General features: G+C 48.3%; 1 protein-coding gene across 6 annotated transcripts in view; it reads right to left on the reverse strand.

Moving 5' to 3' along the window:
• IRAG1 (inositol 1,4,5-triphosphate receptor associated 1) overlaps nucleotides 1-12546 on the reverse strand; it is a 58071-nt gene extending 45525 nt beyond the window's left edge. For 2 of the 6 annotated variants that reach the window (XM_016206605.2, XM_016206607.2), the window contains exons 1-3: nucleotides 12349-12546; nucleotides 3075-3175; nucleotides 1940-2010 (exon numbers count right to left, since the gene is read on the reverse strand). In XM_016206605.2, the coding sequence (XP_016062091.2) occupies nucleotides 1940-2010; nucleotides 3075-3175; nucleotides 12349-12546 (370 nt within the window). Of the gene's footprint in view, nucleotides 1-1935; nucleotides 2011-3074; nucleotides 3176-11854; nucleotides 11858-12348 lie in introns of all 6 variants that reach the window. The other 4 variants (XM_087822252.1, XM_016206606.2, XM_087822251.1 and 1 more) reach the window with 3 other exon arrangements.
• Nucleotides 12547-24253: the final 11707 nt, after the last annotated feature.

Below are 24253 nucleotides of genomic sequence, written 5' to 3' on the forward strand. Positions count from 1 at the left end.
TGGCTGTGGCAGGTCCTCTGTCACAAATGGTCATGAAGACACCTAGGTTCCCAGAACTGTCCTAAACTCTGCTGTAGGAAAAGCCAGCAGGAGCCCCAGCTCCGTGCTATCTGCCCCCCTCCCAGCGTGTTCTTCCTTCATGTCTCTGTTTCTTCAACAAGCTAGTGAGCTCAAGGTGTGTGGATAAATGGAGCACTCAGAAGATCATGGGCCAGAGACACAATCCCATGGCCACCTTCCCTCTCTTCTTTCCTCCATTCACACTGTCTACCCCCATTCTTCTTCAAAACTGCCCCTTCTCTGGGTGCATGACACCCAGCTGCTCAGAAACATGGGAGTCACTCTGTACTCCTCCCTCTTCCTCAGCCCCCATGTCCAACCACCTGATGATCCTCAGGTCCTTGTCATCATTTATGCGGTCTGGGTACCTGTCTCTGGAACGTGCCCTTCTCCTCCACTCTTGCTCATGAGCTCTTACCCACGCAACTACATCAGCCACTGCATAGGCCCCCACCTCCAGGCTATCCCCTCCATCTCATTCTCCACTGCCTATCACAGGGACCTTGCTAAGAGCCATGTCTGACCATGCCATTCTCCTGCCTCACCTCAGCAGGACTCCTCCTGGAATGATGCCCAAATGACAAACTGGGCCCAGCCACTTTTGCTGATCCATGTACTCCTCTTGAGGCCTCTCTCCTCCAGCCCCTTGGTGGTGAACAGCTCCCACTGCACCTCTCCAGCCTCCATTCCCCCTTCTGTTCATAGCTTCCCAAGGTGCATTGGGTGAAATCCCTCTGTCTTAATTCCATTAGTCAGGAAGGAGCTAACCCCACCCCTCACCTCACCTCAAGTGCCAGGAGTGGGACTGTGTACCGGCCTCAGCCAATCAATGACTTCAGTGCCCCCCACCGCAGTGATTGGCTCAGGATGGCCTTGAGAGGTCAGTGAGAGACAATCCTGGGAGTTGTGTTGGATAATGGGGAAGAGGAACTCTCTCTCCAATGATAGGAGGTAAGGCTGGAGTTGTTGGTAGCCATTTGCCAAGAAGATAGGGGACTTGAGAGATGGGATAGGACAATTACTAATGATCCAACTTGAGCAGCTGGATTCAGCATTACCTGAAACCATAAACTCTGGCTTTTATTCATTTTAATTTTTTTTGGTTTAAGCTAGTTTGAGTTGGGTTTCTATCATTTGAGAGCCATGACTGATACACATGGCTGAACATTCAGTTGCTCTGTCATGGCTTCTGCTCCCCGCTCGTTGCTTCTTCTACCTGGAAGGCAATGCCTTTTCTCCCTCTTCTCTATCTCTCCAACTCAAATACTCTGTCCTCTGGAATACCTATCCAAACTTCCCCCTCCTCAGGGAGAGTTTGGCCCCTTTCTGCCTCCATTTCCTTAACACTTCTGTAAAGGGTTTTATAATACAAAGTCCTGATTCTATCTGTTCACTTCTCAGTCTCTTCATAGACTATGGGCAGCGTGAAAGCAGGGACCAAGTCTGCATTGTATCTGTGCTCTGATGGTCCAGAGCACGCTCTGAGGGACCATTTGGGGTAGACTTGCATTCAAGCACATTCTTCCCAGAGGGGCAGAGGACCCTACTCCCTGAACCCTGAAATTGAGACTCACACAGCTATTCTCTCTCTCGTTGACTTCCCTGTCAAACAGAGACAGGCCCTGTCTTCACACTCTGGTCTTGTGTTTTTACCAAAAGAAACTGAGATGAAACATCATACTTCTCTTGGGCACCAACACGGAAGAGCTGATTGACTTTGTCCTATTGGGCTCATAGGGATGGGCCTGTCTGAGGAGCAGGATGTAGCAAGGGGCCTGGCCTGGCCAAACTGCCAGACCTCAATCTTCCTACTCAAACACACCTTCAGCTGGACCCCTATCTCCAGTTGCAGAAGTAAGATAAATTGGCCGAGCCTTACCCACAGAAGTCAGCGGAGCAGTGGAAACCTTCAGGTGTCGGTGAGAAAGCCTCCGGTGGGGACTGTGAGCTCTGAAAGGACAGAGCCATCTTGTTAGAAAATTGTCCACAGCTTGGAAAAAGGCCAACAGATGCCTTTGTATTTTTTCAAAGTCATATGAGAGCATCGTCTTACAAGCTTTTCTAAGTTTGGGAACTTGTTAGAAATGCAAATTCTCAGGCTCCACCCCAGGCCTACTAGATCTGAAACTCTGAGGGTGCGGCCCAGCCCTCCGAGATTGACCAGGCTCTGCAGCTGAGGCGCCTGCATGCTGAAGCTTCCTAACCACTGCCCTAGTGAGATGTAGCTTTGACTACTTGCTGTGTATTAGCGCCCAGAATGAGCATCTAACTCATAGAAAGCTCATAAAATATAAATAATTATTGTCTGGTAGAGATGCAGATGATTTCTGCTTAGGAAAAGATAAAAATATTTCATTGTCCCATAGAACATTAACTTATTTTGTATCTAACTTAGCAATTTTATCCCGGCATTCTTTTCCTTCTCACTGATTAGATATGTATATCTGTTTCTTATAACCGCCTTTGAACTGGCTTTGTTACCCTGATGGGTCCTTCTTTAATGAGTTAAATATATCTTTGACACATGCTCACTATATATTTGTATGAGAATTATCTCTGTAACATTCTGGAAATTGTATAATCTCATTCTAGCTAGACTAATGCATGGGCTGGTGCTGTGTAAAACCAAGGCAGTGATATCCCCGTGTGTGTGAGCCAAGGTCCCTTCCAAGAGATCATCCTCCACCCAGGACCAAAGATTCACATCCTTCAGGTCTGTTTGCAAACATCTGGGCAGTTGTTACAGGAAAGTCCTCTGCTATGATTTGTACTTTTTAAAAAAAGGATTGCAGAGTGCAAAAAGCCAAACCAGGAGAGGGAAAATAATTTGAGGGAGAGGGAAAGATAATGAAAAGATCCCAAGCTCTCTCTTTCATTTCGAAAAATTGCGTAACTGTATTTTCATCAATAAAATGATTCACGAAAGAAGGAAAGATTTATAAAAATACAGCTGTCTAATCCCTGTTGCTAGGAAATATTGTTCACAGCACAAATATCAGGCACCTGGGATGTACCTGTTGGCCAGGTTTTTGTCAGTTTCTCCTTCCAGTGAGCTGGCATCCCCAGTCAGGACGATAGTGGGTGGACTGCAAGATATTCCTGCGGCGGGAGGGCCCTGGTGGTTTAGAACGAAAACACAGATGGACTTAGGCTTGGGATGGAGGAAGCTTCCAGGAGCTGGAGCTGGAGCATGTATTCCAGCATCATGACACTCAGAGCCATCTTGATAAGGGGACAGATGCAGTTTATTTGGATTATTCTGAGAAAGATCTATCTATCTATACATCTATCATCTATCTATATGTATATCTATATGTATATCTATATCATCTATATCTATCTACCTATCTGTCTATTCTCCTTCCTTCCCCAGCAGTCATTCACCTGAGCTTAAAAATGTCCACCTTTCATGCACTAAGATTAGGGAACCTCTAAGCCATCAGTGGTGACAATCTAGGAAATCACTGACAATTGAAGAAAAATGTGGCAGAGTGCTCAGGCTGAGGTCACCTGGTTGGGAAACATGGAGGTCAGAAGAGGTGGTGGCACCCACATATTCCTGACATTCAGCGACAGTCCTACATTTGAGTAAATGTATGTGCTTAAAACCTCCTCTACTCATGTCATCTTTTTGCTTTTTAAACCACTTTATTAAGTTACGATTGACATACAAAAATCTGTACATATTTAATGCATGCGACTTGATGAGTTTAGAGAGTACACACCTGTGAAATCCTTACCACAATCTATGACATAAACCTATTCATCACTTCCAAAAATTTCCTTTTGCCTTTTATTTATGATGATAATGATGATAGGAACACTTGTAAGATCTTAGCAAATCTTTAGGTACGCAGTACAGTATTGTTAACTCCAGGCACCTAGATCTCTAGCACTTACTCATCTGGCACAACTCCCACATCATCTTGATGGAGCCTCTTTCCTCATGGGTGACTGTTACCATAGGAATGTCAACTGAAACACTGACTGCTTGTGTGTGAGGTTCCTTCTCTGGGTGGACTTTATTTTGATCATGAAAGTTTGAGCTCTGAATATATTCATATTTGTCATATTTAGAATTTTTCTTATATGAATCCTTTGGTGAACAAAAAAATGTACTTTGGCTAAAATATCATTTTCATGCTAGCTATATCATAATGTTTCTGCCATCCTTGGAGAGGGGCTTTTACAAATTCCCAGCATGCTTTGGTGCAGATGGGATAGGTCTACATCAAGGGGCAGGAGGGGCCAATCATTAATTTCTGCATGTTGTGTTCTGAAACAAAACAAAACAATGGTGGTGGTGATGGGGTTATACTATATCCCCATGTCCAAGAGCTGAATATATTCAGGTTGCTAAGTTAATAAACTATGGTTTATTTGTTTTATTTTATTGACATGGCACCTATTTCCTAAAGCAATTTGAAGTAACCAAAAATAAAATATTTTTAAAAACCATGAGATTATAAAAATGGAAGGATTTGGTAAATATACACATCCCTGGCAGGTCAAGAGAAATGCATGCTCCTCCTAACCATCCAGGGTTTGACTCTGAAGTTCAACAGTTTAACCTGAACCTAATGAAGCTGTGATCCGCGTGGCCCAGGCTCTACGAAGGATGCCTTAAAGAACTGTTCATTGGACAAGAAAGCCAACCAGAGAGAGCTCGTCTTCACTCCCGCCTCTCAAAGGACTTGAAAGAGGAAGGACTCTCAACTCCCACCCTTGCCTGTCCTCTCCCCTTTGACTCTCCACTTGCTTCCCTGACCCCCAAACCCTCTCTCGTTCCCCACCCCCCAGTTTACTCAGGCTCCACCCAACTATTTATTGAGCAGATTGTTTTGATTCCTCTCGTGATGATCAGCTCACAGAAGGTTTTGAAAGCCTTTGGGTACAAGAGGGGCCAATCTCTAAACATTCTCACGTTATTGTGCTTCGTTCTGTCCATCAGGCAAGCATTTGCTGGTGCCTGTTATGTGTCGAGGCCTATGGCAGGTCCTGGGAAGGCAACGGTAAACCAGGCAGGCCTCTGAAGTGCTCCCAGTTAGCACGATGGGGTGGAAAGTGGGGTGGAAGTACCCTCTCCCCAACCCCCATCCCCAGGTAGCAGTCAGGCCCTGGTGTCCTCGGGGTTGACGCTTGTGAGGTAAATGGGCTGCAAGGCATTGGGAGGCTGCTTTCTGGTGAAAGTTTTCTCTGCCTTCTGGTTCAAGGCCACTTACAGCAAAGTTCTACTGAGGTGGCTGCCATGCATGGGGCTGCAGGAACCCTCACTCGGAGGAGGGTTGGGGCAGACAAAGACAGAAACAAACCGTGGGTGGTAAGTGCCAAGCATGTAACCACACAATTTTAAGCTGCTTAAAAGCCAGGAGGCATGAAGCAATCAGGGAGAAATCCTTTATCCCTGATGGAATGTCCTGGAATGCTCCCCACTTTCTCCTTCTAATGTGTACAAAATGCACAGTAATAAAATCAAAGTGTTCTTTCCCTAATCAGCTCACAGAATGGTTGAGCAAGTTCTGTACAACTTCTAGTTTTTTTCAGAACTGTTTTGATGGGAACATTCAGTCTTGTGCAGGCCGTGTTTCACCCTGGCAGGCTCTGAGGAGACAGTGATCCAGGAGAGAGTGTGGGAAGATTCAGGGGCCCTCTGGGGTAAATTCTGCCAGGTGTTAATGTGGTGTAAATACCCATCCCTGCTCCCACTCTCAACTGACAAACAGAGGCAGGACCTGAAGAAAGCTTGCGGGGCAGGGGGCAGTGTGGCCAAATACAGACCCCAGGCAAATTCCTGGCCTCAGGGCTTCAAGGGCTGGGGCCTTGGGAGCCACACTAATTCATGACACAGTTTCTCACTTACTAGCTGTATGAACTTGAGTAAATTCCCTTGACTCTCTGTGCCTCAGTTACTTCACCTGTAAATTAATGGTGTCACAGGGTAGTTACAAGGATTAAACAGGCTGAGATAGAAGTAGAATTGCCAGATAAAATACAGGATGCTCAGTTATACTTGAACTTCAGATAAACACCAAATAATTTCTTAGTATAAGTGTGCCCCAAATATTGAATGGACATAACTGTATTTTCATTCGTTAAATCTGGCAGCTCCAGATGGAAAACTTGTGGGGGTACCTGGCCCCTAGTAAATGCTCGAGTGTCAGATGTTATTCTGTTATTATTACCTTCATTACTTTGGAATTGGATTTTGAAGAGACTATCCTTATTGGTTTTGGGTCTCAGCAATCATCTGGAGTTAAATTAAGGGGCCCAGCCTTTCTGGTGGAGCCACAGAGCACCTTCCCCAGGCACCTGACCACACAGCCTGAGTAACAGTAACTCCCAGAGAAGCCCACCTCCAAGGCCACATCCACCAGGCTCCACCCCTCCCTTCCCATCTGCTTCTCAGACCAAGAACACATGCCCTTTGTGGGTTCCAGACACAAGAAGCAAAGGAACAAATGAGGGTAGAGGGAAGTGACACTTTCTCAGACCTGCCGTGTGCCAGGCCCTGACCCAGACCCTTCCCGGGTGCCTTCTCATTCAATCCTACCAGCAATTCTGTGAATGAACCTCAGAATACCTGTTTCCAACTTGGGGGTGGTAATACCACCTGAGCTCATAGACTCAGAGGAAATGAGAAGAGAAAGTGAAGGCCCTGAGTGTGAAGTAGGTGATTGGTACATTTCCTTTCTCTCCTCTCTTTACCACTTCAATCCCCACCTTACCAACAGAAAACAGACTTGTCCAGGGCTGTGCAGGTGGTAAACAGGGGAAGGGACTAAACACTAGGCCTGTTGGCTTTCCCTCTACATGAGCCACTCTTATAGCCATCTCCAGGTCTTTGGTCTCACCTCCCCGGTTCCTGGTGTCCCACAGGTCTCTAACACTCCTTTCTATTCTTCCAAGCTGCACCCTCCCTCATAAGCCCCTTCTTCCAGGGAGCCCTCGAAGTGCCAGGCTGAACACACAGCTGAAGAAAGAGAGCAGGGGCACCCCCTCACCCTGCCAGGGGCCCAGCTTCCCCTGGGTCCATTTCCCTCCCCTGCAGTCAGCCAAGCGCTGGGACACTGGGCCACCCCCCAAGCTCACCCACCCTATAATAAGCCAGCGGGTCACATTTTGTTCTCCTTAAATAAACTTATAGAAACATTTAAATATTTATTTCACTCAAAAGTTCCCAGGAATGCACAACAGTTTCCTAACTGCCTGGGTGCAGGGATAAATATAGGCCAGTGTCATAGACGGGAATATTATCTTCCTTTCCCCAATGTCACGTGAGTAGGCCTGGGCTAGGAAGCTCCAAGCAACTGCCCCAGCCCCAGCGCAGGCGGGAGTGGAGAGGTTAGCTCCCGCACTTGGGCCTGGCCGAGAGAAGGACCTTGCCAGAAGGCAGTGTGGGGTGGTGAAGTCAGGGAGGCCTAGACTGGAATCCCGCCTGGGTGACCTTGGACAAGTTACTTAGCTTCTCTGTTTCATGTTCTCAAACATTGTGTGGCGCTAATAATGCCCATTTCCCAGGCTTGTTTTAAGGCTTTGATGAATTAAAGCAGTAATAATAATGGTGGTGAGGGTAGCGGTGGAGGGTAGGCACTGTGGTTCCTCTCTCACAGCCTGGAGGGCAAACAGGGACTGCCTCTGGAAGGGGGGCTCTGGCCACAAAGAGGAATTAGTGCTCTTGTGACAGGATAGAAAGACTCTCCGGGGACTTGCGGGAAAATGATTATTCCAGAGGCAAGTCCTAAGAGCACGGGAGAGAGCGGAAGTGCCTCTGCCGAGCTCTGCTTCTCTCTCATGCCAACGGGCTTCAGGGGTATGGATGTGCGCACAATGTCTATTGGCCTCACTCCATGGAGAGCGCATCACCCAGCCAGCCGGTCACTCATCCATCTTCATCTTCTATCCTCTCCTCCTTCCTCCTTTCCTAACGCCATTCCTCCCTCCATTTCTTCCCCACTTCAGTCCAGGAATTTAATCACCCGGCCTGCCAATAATCCACCCAACCTATCACGCCTCCAGCCAGCCCTCCTCCCGTAAGCAACCACTGCAGCTACAGCCTCTGCTGAGAAACGGAGAAACGCACATGACAGACACAGCCCCTGGCCCTACAGCTCACCTGTAGTCCGACAGGGGAGTCAGAGAAACAAAAAATGACAAGCTACTCCGTTGCTCAGAATAGGAACTAAGGACAAATAAATGTAATATACATCCCTAACCATTGTAACAACCAACCTTTCTCAAGCACGTTCTGCTTTGTCCTAGGCACTCACGCGGCTAGTCTCACAGCTCTTGCTCTGTGACCAGAACCACTAGAAGCCACCCTGGTGGAACTGTCCTCTTGATCCTTTCCAAATTTCTTTTCCATTGAGAATGGGGCATCAAGCACCTGCTCCCCATGCCTGGGGGCTCTGGTGTCCAGGGCACTGGCTTTACCGATGGGTGGGGCCAGGGAAGGAGGCAAAGCTGACAGGAACTCCTCAGCAGACACTTGGGTTTCAGTCTCTACTGAACATGACACAAGTAGGTGACCTTTGACAATCATATAACCTCACAGAGATTTCATTTCTTCTTCTATAAAATAGAGATAATAATAACATCTACCTTGGCTGAATGAGCACATAGTGGGTGCCCAACAGATGTCTCCAATATCTCGTACAGCAGATTCTAGTGCTTTCCTGGTCATTTACTTAAAGATATTTCATTGAGGATCTTAATCTAAGCTGTTCTTGCAAAGGGTGTGCTGAGACAAGTAGAAAGGAGCTCAAGGGGACAAATTCAAAATCCTCAGCTGGCCACCTGGTTTCTGGTGACTGGAGTAGGCTCACCCACCATGATCTTCTCATCTGTAAATGGGACAGTAATCGCATTTATCTCCTAGAGCTGTGAGGTCACTGCTTATAAAGTGTTTAGAGACTACAGTGTCTGTCACATGGGAAGCATGCATGAGGGTTCTCAGTGGGTGAGCTGTCCCCACTCTGCACAGTCCTTACCAGGTCCCAAATGTTTTACATGTTAATATCTACTTTGTCTTCATCTCATTCCTGACAGAGAGAATGGACTCTTTGGGTCCTTTTTAGCCCACGAGGGAGCACACATTTTCTAAGGGGTCTCCAGGGAGGTACCCCTCCCCTTCAAAGGCCAACCCAGAAAACATGCTCAGGGCACAGTCTCACAGAGTGCACTGGCAGGAGGCTTCAGTTCCTTGTGGGTTTTGATTATAGCTTCTGATGGAGGACCTAAAGTGTGAGTGTGTGTGTGTGTGTGTCTGTGTGTGAGTCTGTGTGTGAGTGTATGTGTGTGTGAAGAAAGAAAAACAGGATCTAGGTCTACTGCTTTAGCATTTTTTGTGTGGGAAGGCCTCAGCTAGTGCTCGTGTCAGTGATGGGAAATGGGGGTTGGGGACTGAGGAACCAGAAGAAAGGCTGGACCCCGGGGAGCTGTAAACTCAGAAGGATGCTCCGTTCTTTGCCTGCCTCACAGAGTGGGAATTCACACGCTACCGGGAGTTCCAGCCGAGCCCTTCTGGCCAACCCTGCTTCCCTGGCTGCCTGGTTTCTGCTGCTCCCAAGGAATCAGGCTCCAGCTCCTGGAGGGTCCAGCCCAGCTCACAGGCTTGACCCTCCCCTGAGGCTGTAGCTGCCTGGCAAGGCTTGTCTGAGGGAGATGCTCTTCATTGACAATGACTATGGGCTTCTGGAGAACTCAGGAAGGCCCTGTGCCTGTCACTAAGGGCAAAGAATAAAAGAATGCTGAATCTGACGTGGCCTTCAGTCTGAGGTCTACCCTGCCCTAGCTCTGCTGTCCCTCAGGCCAAAGAAGGCACTCAAAGACTGGCTGAACAGACAGAGTCTAGGAGCCAGGTACTAATAGTTGTCCTGGGGAAAAGATGAGGAATCAGAAGCACAGAAAATTTAACAGCCTCACACAAGTTCTTTTGGCCAGAATGTGGAGGACCCCAGCTTGGTGTGAGTTCCAGAATCCACATTCTTATATCCTGTGCTCATGGTCCTCCTTTGTAAGACCAGAGCATTCTGGCTCTGGCTCACCTGAACTCCTCAGGGGTCCTTCTCCTGCTGGGCTCTGGCAATGCAGAGGCTATTGGACCCACAAACAGTCTCTTTCTTTTCTTGACTTCTCATAAGCATGGAGATAGAGTCGTGGCATTTGAAGGAACTTCAGAGATCGTAGGGCCCAACCCCTCATGTTATAGAAGTCTGGCTCTAGCTCATGGTTACAGGGAGAATGAGCTGTGGGGACAAGGAATCTGGAGCTCCAGCCATTCTGCTAGGCTTCTCTGCCCCTCAACTGTGGTGGGCTCTTGGAGCCCATCCCCTGCTTGACCACCTCTAAAAACTCACCCTCACCTCTGACCCAATGGAGCTGCACCTGTGTGTGGCTTGAAGCCATGATGGTCAGAAGGGCCAGCAGGCTTTTGTGCTGTCTGGTTTTCTGTCTCCTGAGAAGGTTTGAAGAATCTTTTAGAGAAGGTGGGAACCAAAATGAACCAAACTCAATGTAAAAAGATCTCTTCACTGAGGGTACAGTTGCATCTTTGCTAATCTTTTATTATTATTTTTAGAAATACTTGTATTCTTGGGGAGCACAGCATGGCAGCTGTTTGGGGGAGTGGCCCAGGATTTCAGAGCTAGATTTTTGCATCAGAATCTGGCTTAAGGGCACAATCATTGTTAGTGACATGGAAGTGGTCAGGGATAGCCAAGGCAAGGAGTCCAGGGCTGAGGAGTAGGGGAACCTGAAGGGAAAGAACCCTAGAAAACAGTGACCTGAGGACTGGAGCAGTCACATTTGACTCCAGATGGGAATATTTTGATCTGTGTAGTCATTCCTTTCTTTAATCTCCAAGTTTTCAGCAGATTAACACATTTTTTGGTTGGTTAAACCTTATAGCCCACTGTTGGCAATGCTTTGGGGGAATTGTCCTCGCTTGGTAAGAACCACATCAGGAGAGGGGTTGCAGCAGAGCACCGAGTTTGGGGAGGTCAGCAGTCACCGCAGAGGAGCAGAGGATCAACCTGGAGCCGCTGAGAGCAACCGAGGAGCAGCACCCACAGTGCCCAAGACATTCCTGGGAGTAGCCTCAATAAAACCCTGAGCCAGCTGCCTTTAGCTGAAGCATGGGGCTTGGCCCACTGTCATTTAGAAACTCAAGGGCTTCCCAAGGCTGCCAAGTTCTGCAACACCATGAGCTTGGGACATGGAGATACAAGAGGCCATTCTTTTCTAAGTATTTATTAGCTAAGTGGCCAGAGTTATGATGTGTAAGAAAACAAATGTCATCATAACATGCAAATATTCACTAAGAATCTTCCCACTTGTCAAGTGAATGCTCCCTCGTGCATTCTTCCCTCACTTAACAAGTGTCTATCTCTTCTGGCCAAGGGCAGTTGGGATAACTGTCAGATACGACAGGATGATGCAAGTTCAGTGCAAAGTTCACCAGGTCAAAGAAACAAGGTTGGAGAATTTCACGTGCAAGGCTTTGGACCAATGAGGAGCAGATGGAGCCGGACTAGGTTGAGGCAAGAGAATGGTTTGAACATTGAAGGACTGAAAGAGCTCCTTGGGAAAGAAATGAAGATTTTAAATATTAAACAGAATCTCCGCATGAAGGTGCTGTACAGAAAAATGTGAAGGAAGTGTATCAAGTGAACAGATCGTCTTGCTGGTATAAAAGTAAACATACCCATGCCAAAAGCAACACATTCGATTAATTCTTTGTTCATTCTAAAAAGTGACATGTAATCTATATTTTCTAGTATATATTGCTAAAAATAACTTGCTTTCATAATTTCATTTTTACAATATAATCTCAGTGAGACCCTTTAAATCAACTTACTTTCACCATTTCCTTTTTAAATAATATAATTTTGCTAAAATTATTTTTCACTATTTACTATGAAAATTTGATCTTCATTTTAAATGGATTCGCTGTGACTCTTGCTGGTGCTCACGACCCTGACATGATGAGGCTCTTCTCCAAGCCTTTCTCCATTGTGGGAGGGAGCCTACAGGGTTAGGGTGGTTTGATGTCCCAGGAAGCCTCAGACAGCCTAGGAGGCTCCACTCCCAGGGTACGTGGGGGCCTTGGGCAAGTCAAAGGACCTTTGTGTGTTTATTCCTATGTGGACACTGCACACCTTCCCCAGCCGCCCCCTGCAGCCTGCATGGGCTGTCGGCAAACCCTCTGGCCAGGCTGGGCATTGTGACCTCAGCCCAGGGCGCTTGGCTTGGCCTGGGCCAGGCTAGCCACAGGCAGGGGGGGGCACTTACTTGGCCGGTGGGGCTCTGGGCTGCCTGTGGCTCTCCGGGAGGCTCCTCGTCCTCGGGAATGTGGGGCATGGCAGCCTTCTGGCAGGAGTGGCCACGGGTGCCCGGAACCTCTGCTGTGTCAGCCCAAAAGATGCTCCAAGAGGCCTGGGCTCCGCAGGCTGAGGAGATGTCAAAAGGACAAGTCAAATCCACTCCCATCCCTGACCCGAGCTGGGTTCCATTTCCAGGGGTCATGAGCCATAGAGAGAGCCTGCCCGAGTTTGCGTCAACACCAGAGGTGGTAATAGAGGGCGTTTGGAATTGCATTCCCTCCTGTTCGCTAGCTCTGTTTACAAAGTCAGAGGTGGCCTTAGAGATTTTGCATCTAATTTGGCCCTTACAGTAAACACAGCTATCCTGAAAGAGAGAAAAGTGCTTCAATCTCCTCAAAGCCACAGCTAATGGAGGACACTCCATAGGGATCAGATGTACTTGTCTACCATTTATTGAGCACCTACTGGGTGCCGGGCACAATCCTAGGAGCATTACCAACATTGCCTAATTTAATCCTCATGATGACCCCTGATGCAGGAGCCAATATTCACATTTCATAGATGAGAAAACTGCTTCAGAGAGTGGCAGCCACTTGCCCAGCTCACAGAAAGAACCAAGCATTTGAATCCAGATCTTCCTGATTTTGAGGCCAGAGGTCTTTCCACTATACCACACAGCCTTCCTTGGCTGGGTGGGGGAGGAGGGAGGGATGGTGCTTCCTGTCTTCCTGCCTCGTGGCTTGCCTCATACCCTTCAGCAGCTTTTCCAACCCTCAGTACGGGGCTCTCTCACTTGTGGACGGGCCTCATTGGGCCTGTCAGCCTTGCTAAAGCCATGATTCTGGAGGCTTGGCCTGGGTGGATCTCATGTGCCCGTGCAGCATTCACCCCAGAAATCTTGGGTTGCCTCCTCCTAACCCGGGCTGCCCCCTCCTGTGGTGTAGCAGCCTGAGGTCCTGCTGGATTGATTCCAGTTAGCATTACTCTCATCCACCTTGGCACAGTGATTGACTCAGGGAAAGACAAGGGATTTAGCCTAAGCCCATGAGCTCATGGCAGTGTGCTGGGGCCCAGATGCCTTCTCTTGCTCCGGTTGGTAAAGCATGCAGACGTGGGCCTGGTGTTGCTGCTGCAATTTTGCTTCTATGGGGAAGGCCAAACTGAGGATAAAACTGCCACACACAGAGGATGGGGCAGAGTCAACACACCTGCAGGGAAATGGAGCTGGAGCCCTGATCAAAGTTTACCTGTGACTTGGGTTTTCTTGTAACTACTATACTGTCAATTGTAACCACTGACTGCTCTTTCATTTTCCTTGCCAGTCAAGGGGCCTAGGACCATGGTCTCTCCAACTGACCTGAGCCAGTGGGTCTGGCTCCTCTGCTTGCTCCTAGAAAAGGAGACCAGTGATGTTGGGTCTCCATCTAGAGAGACAGGATAACAAGGTAGAAAGAGCACAGGCTTTGAAACCAGATTCCTGGGTTTGGATCCCCACTCTGCCTCTCGGTGTCTATGTGGCCTTACACATTGGCTTCACCTCTGAGCTTCGGTTTCCGAGTCAGGGGAACAGAGGTGAGAATGCCTCCCACATAGGACTGTTTCAAGGATGCGATGAGGTAGAGTGCCCAGCATGCAGTAGTGCTCCCAGAGGCCATGTAGGTGCTGGAGATCTGCAGCCTAGGAAGTTTGGCCAGAGTCCAGGGGGCTCTGCCTGACCTCTTTCCACCTCTAAACTCCTTCAGGTCCCTTTCCCCTAGTGGCGTGTGGACACCTTCGCAGACCTGTAGAACCAACAACTAGCGTGGTTCTACAATTTCAGAGGTTCCTGAAGGAGCTGCTCTGCTGGGCAGCAGATGAAAACCACCAGACACAGGGTCGTCCTTAAACCCTGCCCTCAGCCATAGTTGGGGAGCTGCTGGGACACAAAAGCAGAGAACAGAGGACGCTCTCATTTACTGAGTACCTACTATACAAGACACAGACTGTTGGAGGCTCCAGGAGGAAGAGCCAGAAAGCGCTGCCACCTCCCATGATACTAGATATCTTTCCTTCCCACAGAAAGGGCTCGAGAAGGACCTAGAGCCAGAGTGCTGTGGGGCATGCTCATGTCTGGCATCAGCCACGGCCCTGACAGACGCCCACACTTGACATGCACCCCTGACTTGCAGGCAAGAGGTCTGATTCCTTATAGGTAACCAGAAGATTTATCCAAAATTTTTGTTGATTTGTATTTAAAGACTAGAGAACTTCAGCCCTGGGGATGGTTGAGGTGACTGTCACCTTGACTTTCATCATTTTCTGCAGTGGAAAGGTAGTCCCATTCACCTGCGAAACAGTGTGGTGACCCCTACTGGACAGCTCAAGACATCTCATCTTAGGTAGAATATACATGAACTGAGTTATTGGTTGGTTCATTCATTCACCACAAGCACTCACTTTACACCCACTCTACCAGGCCCTGTGCTAGGTGCCAGTGACACAAAGATGATGAAAATGAGGCCTTGGCCTTGGAGAAGAACAAAGCGCGGTGGCAAGAGGCAGGTGGAAAACAGCATAATGGGGTAAATAATTTGAAAGTGAGAAGTTGCAGGATCCCAGAGAAAGGTTCCTAACTATGGGATGATGATGGGTGGAATATAGTTTTGGTGAAGAGTCTACATTAGAAATGGTGTTTGAGCTGAGCCATGAACACTAAAAGGCTAAATGGGATTTCTCTGAATGGACTAGCTGGAGGCCTAGAGGGGGAGGTGAGACAGGAAGGGAGAAGTCGTGCTGGACAGATTGATCCTAGCTCTCAGGAATGAGAGCTATGGGGCCAGGTCATGCTATTCCCCATCCTAATTGGTCACTATGGGAATAAATTGAGCTTTTTATTTGCCCAACGGTGAGCTCTGTGATTAATTTCTATTATCTTTACTTGGATTTCAGCAGCAGTGATATCAGTGGTGCTGGTAGCAAGGTAACAAGAGTATCCACAAACCCCAGTTCTATCAGGGAAGTTGGCTGCACCTGCCAAGAAATCACTTAAAATGATATGTGATGTATGTGCAGGTCCAGGCTGTCTTAATAGGGGTATGCTTTCCAAAACATGGGAGGTGACAGTTCCACTTTTTCTTTATGTCTTAATCTACACAGTATATTGTGCTCTGCGTGCTATAAAGGATTCAGACAAATTGGTGTTCATAAAAGGGAAGCAGGATGTAGAGAGACAAGAAGTTGTGTTTAAAGAACTAAAGATCTTTAGTCTAGAGAAGAGAAGGTGCGGGGTGGGGGTGGGGGATCTCTTCTCAGATATTTGAAAGCCATTCATGTTCCCAAAGGAAAGGTTCACGAACAATGACTGAAAGGTCAAATCAAAGGAAGGGAAAACTCTCTAGCGGTTGGAATCATCTGAAGATGCAATGGACTGCCCTCTAAGATAGTGAGCTCCCCGTTCTAGGGAGAGTTTCAGCAAAGGCTGGGGCAAGGGTCACAGGATTCCTACCCACTTCGGAGGTCTTTTCTAACCTTGGATGTCCCTAAAGTCCTGGACTCTTTCTAGTCACAATAAACCACAGATTTGATGGTCTCATCCCATAGGATTCTGGGATCATGGTATTCTGAAGTCACTTCAGAAATGTCTCCATTTCCTTTCCTCTGCCTCCTACTCCTCAAGAAAGACCTTAATTCAGTCCCTGGGTCAGAAAGCAAAGTAAAACAGAAACGAATTAAGCCAGACAAGCACTGAAAGGTGTCAGCTGCTGCAGGATAAGCAGAGTAGAGGCTGGCTGAGGTCCCACACTTGACAAGTCGGAACCCCAAGCTCCTCGGGGGAGTCCCAGCAGCGCGCCTGCCCGGGCCATTCCCACGCTGCTCCTGCCCTTCTGTTTTCTCTCCCATCCATTATTATAAACTTGCTGCTTAAAATAGCGAGGTAAAAGCAGAGTCCCGCCCCCAGGGTGACATCTGGGTTCTGCGGGAGCTCGTGGGCACGCGGACCTCGCATCCATCACAGCAAAGTTTAGAATACAGCTCCAGGAAGTGGTGATCTAGAGCACCGACCCATAAAAGGGAAAAATATTTAGTAATGTTTGGTCTCCAGTCGTTCCTTCTTGGACTCATTTTCAAGGCTCTTCTTGCAGCCTCTCCAGCCTGGTCAGTAAGGGGTTAGGTGGGTCTTTAGCCAATCAGCTCTTTGGATTCTACTCATTCTGCACCCAGCCAGTGTTTAAGTTTAACCTGGCCCATTTTGCAGGAAGGAAAACTGAGATGCAGAAAAGGGAAGCAACCTCACTGGGTCCAGTTACCTTTGTACCTGGTGCAAATTATCTAAGAGCCTCTGTTGGTAAAACTATGCAATCATTTGTGTAACTGAAAAGGCCAATCATCTTCAAACCATATTTAAATATGTTATCTGCCCCTGGACATGCTCTTGAAAGAAAGCAAACTAACATACTTTTAAAATTCTTTCATTCCTCAGACATTTCCAGGTTGCCTACTAAGTATTGGACACTATGCTATGTATATTTCAAGTGCTATGCTTTTTAACCTCCATGAGATGGGTTTTATTGTTTTTGCTTTATATATTAAGGAAGTGAGAATCAGAGAGGTTCAGCAACTAAGCTTGAGATCACACAGCTAATAAGGGGCAGGCCAATGATTATAACCCAGGAGAGTCTGAATCCAAGGCCAGTCATCTTTCCCCTCTTCTACTCTGCCTCCTCCACCAGGAGTTCTGCTAGTGGCAGCGGGAGCCAGTATGAACACCTGCCCCATGGACAACTGGAGTGTGCATTCCCTGTGGAGCTAAGAATGGTGATGGAGCGGGAGGGTTAACCCAGACTCCACTGACCTTTTGGAGTGACTCAAAATTCTCAGACAGGAAGAAGCAGCAGGTTGCTGAGCCTGAGGTCTTCTGAGGGCAAAAGAGCAGGCCCACGGTTTGAGGTTGTATGACCCCCATTATGAGGATGGGCACATTCACCCATTCATTCGTCTGTCTGTTCATCCATTTACCTACTGGCCTTCTGACTTTTCCATTTATACAGCTGTCCATTCGTTTGTCCATCCAACCTTTCACACCAGAAAGTCCCTTGCTTGTTATGTCAGCAGCTTAAGCTCTGTCCCCGGGAATAGCCTCTGCAGGTCCCTGTGGGCTGTGGGGAGAGACAGAAGGCAGGAGAGGGCTGCTCTGACAGAGGGGCTGTGCAAGCAGAGGCGTGCCCATCGACCACCGAAGGAGCCCTCCATTCTGCACACTTCAGCTGAGGGGCTGCCTGAGTCCCAGCAAGCATGGGCCATCATCAGGGGTCATGATTTAGCAAGAGCCAGTACAGAGACCATCCCCTTCAGTGCTTTCGGCAACCCTGTGAGGTGGGTAACATGAGAGCTATTATCATTAACATTATGATTAGTCCCATTTCACAGACGAGGAAACAAAGGCTGGAAGACTTGCCTAAAGTCACATTGCCCATGAGTGGCTGTGCCAAAAGTCGGAGAAGGTCTGTCTGACTCCCCAGCTCCTTGTAGGGCCAAGCCCACCAGCTCATGGGTGGCATTCTTGGCAAACAGTGGCCTCTCAAAATGGCCCTAAGGGTGCCTCTCCAAGAGCCTTGCAATCAGCCCAGAAGAGACCAAACCCTTCTCTGAAATGACAGTGACCAGGAGCACAGCCTACAAGCCGACTGTCTCTCATATTCTCTCATGCATCTCTGGGTGTCTGGAGAAGAGCCACTGGGAAACAGTGGGTTAACTCGGACTCCACTGACCTTTTTGGAGTGACTCAGAATTCTCAGAAGGGAGGGTTTTTTTTGTTCTTCCAGCTTTGGATTTTTGCTTTCATTTTAGCAGCACAAAGAATTTGAAAGAGATTAGGTTGCTATTAATACCGCTGGTCTATGTCTAGATAAAGAATTCGATGGAGGAGATTGTTTGGAGTGGCTGCACATGCATCTCTCAGTCTCTCTGAAGCCTCAGGAGACCGCAGGGTGGGGATCAGCCAGTCAAGCCCCTGCTCCCATCATAGGTCCAGACAGAGGCAGGGACTTGGCCAAAACCACACCTGCGAATGAGGAGTAGTCAGAGAAGGTCCCTGAGCCCCTCGCCCCAGGGCCCAGGGTTACCTTTAGTAAGTAATAAGCAAACGTGTCTGTGCTGTGGCAGCAGGGGTTCTTGGGCGATGCCCTCCAATGCTCCTTCCTCCCACGGGAGAGAGGACGCGCCCCGCTCCCTGTGGTCGCCCCAGGGCAGTCCTGAATGAACAGACTTGGAGGATCTCTTGGGGCATCAGATATCAGCTCAAAGTGCTGAAAAGCGCCTCTGTGGGTCCCCAGGCTTGGCCAGCTGCAGAGCTGGGTGCTGTCCAAGCAAGGGCCCACCTCGGGATGGCCCCATCCTGCTTCCTAATCTCAAGGTGCTGCCAGAGGGCTTTGAAGGTTGGCAGAATGGGTTCTAATTCTCCCTCTTCCTCTTTCTTGCTGGATTAGTCTCTCCTGGCCTCAGTTTCCTCACCTGTAAAATGGAGGTGATAGTACCTGCCTTTCAGGGTTGTTGTCAGGATTAAATTAGGAAAAACATGCAAGGAGCCGGCACAGTGTACTCAGTGAGTCCCTTTCCCACTCTCTGAATAAGGCAGCTGAGCTCTCTTAGCCACGGCATCATCAAAACCCAACCAGGCCTAGGTAGTCCGTGTTCATCCTGGTGGCAGAGCTCTTGGCTTTGTCTCTTGCAAGTAAAGGAGACAAGGTCGAGGCCTGGCCAGGGCTTCTCCTCTGTGCTGACAAACAGATAAAAGACCATCAGATAGGATTGGAACTAAGCTCGCAGGGGCCATGCACCTGGCGATGCTGACACTTACTTTGCTGGTGGGCAGTGGTGGCTGGGACTTAGAGAGAGATGATACAGTGGTCAGTCCCAGGTCTGTGCTGTGGTCTGTCCTGGTGGAGCAAGGGGGGGGCGGTGTAGAAGGGCAGAGGAAGAAGGGGAGGATGAGGGAACAGAAGGGATGTCCCTAACGACTTCTCACCTTCAACACAGTCCCTCTGATCCAGGGGCTGGGAGCACAGGGGCTGCGGCCTAGGGGTGCTTCAGTGAGGTGCCCCTGAGCACTGCCAACCCCCTCCCCCAGGATCTGCACTCTCTGGCCATGCTGACCAGTCCCGAGGATCTCCTACAGGCTCTGTTGGCTGGGGGCTCCTTCCTCCCTGATTCAGAACCCACTCCAGCCCTGGGAGTGAGCCAGCATCTTCTCAGGCATGCCAGGGCCACATTTAGGAGGAGAGGCTGGGCCAGGTCCCAGAGGAAGAGGTCAGGAGTTGGTATGGTGCTCAGGGTTGGGGGGGGGGGGGCGGTAAGGGGAAGAGGGAGAGATGGTACATTTAAAATAGTCACACACACACACACACACACACACACACAGCCTTGCCCTTCCCCTCACACAGACAGCGAGTCCATTCTGTACTCTCTGTCTTGGGAATGGTTGTAGCAGCTGGAGGCAGAGAAAGGAAGTGTGTCTCTGTCTTATATGTCAGCAAGGGCTAGACCTTAGGCAAACGGAAAGTGCTCAGGGCACAGCAAAGAGATTTGGGGGAAATCATCCTAAGTAAGGGTAAGTCCCCCCACGCAAGACTAGTAGACTGTTATGGGGCAAGGGAGAGACAGGAGAGGTGGGGAGAAGCTGTGAGAGAGCACTCTGATGAGTCCCTGAGAAAGGGGCCTGAGCCTGCTTCCCTGCAGAACAGGGTAAAGATCCCTAAACCTGAGAGCAGAGGTCTTGAGGCCCATTTCCCAAACAGAATCCCAAGGAGGAGACCCAAAGGGAGGAAGAAACTGCTATTTGGTATGACTTGATAGATAAGGCCTTTAGACAGCCTCAGTTTCTTGCACCGCAGGGTGTGGGTGAGGGCTGGGAGGGAATAGCACAATAATTTCTATGCACCCAGGAGCAGAGTGGCCAGAACTGAAGGTGTTTTGAGAGGCTGATTGAGAGGTTACCTACTGACCAAGAACTGACACAAAGTATGGTGGGCATCTTGTCAAATGCCAGCCAAGACAGATGACATCGGCCACCAGGGTACCCTCCTCACCCCAACTGCCCTGCACTTGGACCTTAAAGGCCATTGTGGAGGAAGAGGAGGGTTGGAGAAAACCTGCAATGCCTGGGACCCAGGTTCAACACACCCTGAAAAGTGCCAAGCCAGGGCTGGACTTCCACCCCCACCCCCCCCAGCCGGGACAGGAAGTAAGCCAGAACATCTCCCCAGGTTTCCTCTCCAGCTCGTTCGCTCCAGCAGTTCTTTTTTTAAAATAAGTCCACTTGAAAAAAATTTTGCTTCTTGGAAATATGTGCCATTGCTCAATCGGAGGTGGTTCAAAGGCACCGGGAACAGCAGAAACGTATCTGAGCTTCCCATTTAGCTTGGAGCAGAAATAAATCTTGTCCGGTTCTCTTTGTTCCGGGCCGCCCAGCAGCCTCTTTTCTGTCACTCACTCCAGGGTGCCATGAGTCATCATCCTGGGGTCAAGGACCACACTGTGTTCCTGGTCCTTGCAGACAATCTGGGGCCATCAGGAAGAAGGGGCCGAGAGCTACGCCCTGGGTCCCGGAGCTGGCTCTGCCCTTCCATGTGTGTGACCTCGGGGGGTCCCTCGGCCTGCCTGAGATGGAGGTGCGCTTCTAGGTCCTTCCCACTTGCGCTGGGTTGGCGCCTCTCCGGTGGTGTGCGATAGCCTGCTCGTAACAGCCCGCAAGAGCCGAATGTAAAATTGCCAACAATTTTGTGAGCTAGTCGTTAAACACAGACATCATTAAAAATTAAATTACAACTAAGTTACATTAAAAATGAAGGAAATAAATACCCCAAATAACCGCGCTCTGATTGTTTTGCTACACTTTCCTGTTACCTGCGCTCTTGAGAGGACTTATTTCAAGTGTACTCCAGTGGTGGACACGCTAAGTAATGACATGCTACTGTGCGCCTCTTCCCGTCCATGCTCAGCGATGACGGGTCAGTACCTTGAAATTAGTCAGGATGGGAGCACTTATACCACAGGGATCAGCCAATGCTACGTACCCAGGCCTTTTTCCCGCAGAGGGCCGGCCGTGAAACATTTACCAGCACACCACTGAGCCTCTCAGTCCTAGGCCCCCTCCTCTCCTCACCCCTACCAGGGCGCAGAAGGAATGCAGATGACCTTCATCTCAACCAACAATAGTTCAGTTATAGAGACTTGATTGCCAATTGCCTTTGGATAACTCTTCCCAGGTGTCCAATGGGCGCCTCCCACTCACCAAGTCCCAGGCAGAACCCACAGTTTCTTCCCTTCCCCTGGTCTTCTCTCTCCCAAGCTCACTCCTCCTGGGCCCTACACTCAAGCTAAAAACCTGGAAGTCATCACTCCTCCCTCTCATCACCTCCCTCAGTTAGACTCCTGAGTTCTGTCAGCCTAGTTCAGACATGTTTTTGATCTTCTCCCACCTTCCCACGGCCACCACCCTGGCCATGACTCTGTGTGACCTGCGTCACTGCAACAGCCTCACGGTCTCCTTACCTCTGGTCTGGTCCCTTCCAACCACCCTCCACAAGATGCCAGAGCAGTCTCTCTAAAACATAAATTGGATCATCTTTTCCCTCCTTAAAACCTTTGAGGACTCTGTCCCATGTTTTTCCATGGAACCAGTTCTAACTTAAGACCCTAGAGCCTCTCTCTGGCTTTATGTCTTATTTCGACCTTAATATACCTTATGCTCCAGCCACAGTGGACCAACAGTCAACCTGCAAACATGCCCTGCTTTTTCACGCCCTTTGCACTTATTTTTTTGCCTATGCCTGGACTCCTTTCCTTCCCCTTTCTATACCTGACGAACTCCTACTCATCCTTCAAAGTCCAGTTTAAATAAATATCCCCTTCTTCATAAACCCTTTCCACCTCTTCACCCGAGAAAAAGTTATTTCCTTCCTGTTTCCTATGGCTGCTGTAACACATTACCAAAAATTTGGAGTCTTAGAACAACATAAATTTATTATCTTACAATTCAAGGGGTTAGAATTCCAAAATCGATCTCAGCGGGCTAAAATCAGAGGATCAGCAGGGCTGTGTTCCCTTGGCAGGCTCTAGGAGAGAATCCATCTCCTGGCTTTTCCAGCTTCTAGAGGCTGCCTACATTCCTTGGCTGGTGGTTCTTTCTCTGTCATCAAAGCCAGCAGTGTAGTATCTTTTCTCCTCTCTGACTTCTGCTTCTATCCTCACATTTCCTTCCAGTCTGACTTTGACCAGCCTGCCTCCTTCTTATAAGGACCCTTGGGATTACATTGGGCCCATTCAGATAATCCAGGATAATCTCTCAATCTAAGGATCCTTATTTTAATCATATCTGCAAAGATCCTTTTTCCATTTAAGGTAATATATTCATAGGTTCCAGGGACTAAAACATAGACACCTTGGCAGGGGCCAGGGGGGGATTATTCAGTTCATCACACTTCTCTGCTCTCCCAGAGCACCTTGCACAGACCTCAGTTCAGCTAGAATTTGGGTACAGAGACAGCAGGGACCATACTTTTATTCATATTTTTATGGCTTTTAATAAATGTATTTTTTGACCCACATCCAGGACAGAGTCAAACACAGAATGGCCACTCACTAAATGTTGAATTAATGAATGAAACTATATTACTAACAAGCACATTAAGAAAGCTTTGCTTTAACTGGCAACCAGCTTCTGTAAAAATATGATTCATGTAGTGATGGCAAACTCAAGTCCTTGATGGACAAGGCAGGTGAGATGAGTGACAGCCATTATGGAGTGTGGCAGACCCGAGAGTGCAGGCTCCGTCTAAAGGGGGCAGTTACTATTTAATTTCAGGGTCATGAAAAAATACCAGGCTGTCTTGGCCAAACCTCTCTCTCTCTCTTTTTTTTTTTTTTTTTTAAAGAAAAGCCCAAATCCCAAATGTTTAAATATGAAATCACCCAATTTATAAATGTTAAATCTAATTTAAAATTTAGTTTGGCACAAAAGCTGGTGGGAGTGAATGAAGCACAACTCAAATGCTGGCTCGTAGAAAAGACAGACGTGCAAGTTTCATTTTAGAACATTTCTATCCAAGATAGTTAAAATGCATAAAGCTTTGATGCTTTCAACATAGTCATTTTTGTTCACAATATATTGATTGGGGAGAAAGTCAGGTGGTATAATTCTACTTTCATTTTAAAATCATATGTATTTTTTATGAATATACATTTTATGTGAAATATATGTAGTAGATATATATGTGTGTGTGTGTGTGTGTATATATATATACATATATATATATCTCCTAGATGGTGGGCTCCTAGAAGGCAGGAACAGTGTATGATTCACCTCTCAGGGTTTCTTGATTAGATGAATGAATGACTGAATGATTGAATGAGTGTGTGAGTGAAAGAAAATGTGTCACATACTCTATGATACAGAAGGGTTAAGAAAACAAACCCTGGCTGTTGAGGAAGCCTTGGGAAGCCAAGTGACACCTCCAGGGCTGATTTCACTTGTGGTCCCATCGCGGCCTTGGAGTCCCTCACCTGAGAAGTGGGGAGCACTGGCCTTGTTTCCTCTCGCCGGTGTGACGTGAGCACAGCACCTGGGCAGCTGCCTGGGCAGGTGGATGGATTGCCTTGGCCGCCCCATTCCCGCTGAGCTTCCCAGGTTAACGGCTGAGCTTTTCTCTCAGTGATGCGGCCGGGTGTCTTGTCTTCTCTGACACACATGTGCAGAACCTTCCCCTGGGCGTCTACCAACTAAAACCTCGCAAAGGGCAAGGACTCCTCTGCCACTTTCATGCTTCTGTGTGACCATCCAGGAGTACTTTGCAAAGTGACTTTTAGAATTAGCTTATCAATAGGCTTCCAGCTTTAAC

Source organism: Miniopterus natalensis, chromosome 11 (assembly GCF_054644295.1).
Source record: "Miniopterus natalensis isolate mMinNat1 chromosome 11, mMinNat1.hap1, whole genome shotgun sequence".
Classification (NCBI taxonomy): domain Eukaryota; kingdom Metazoa; phylum Chordata; class Mammalia; order Chiroptera; family Miniopteridae; genus Miniopterus; species Miniopterus natalensis.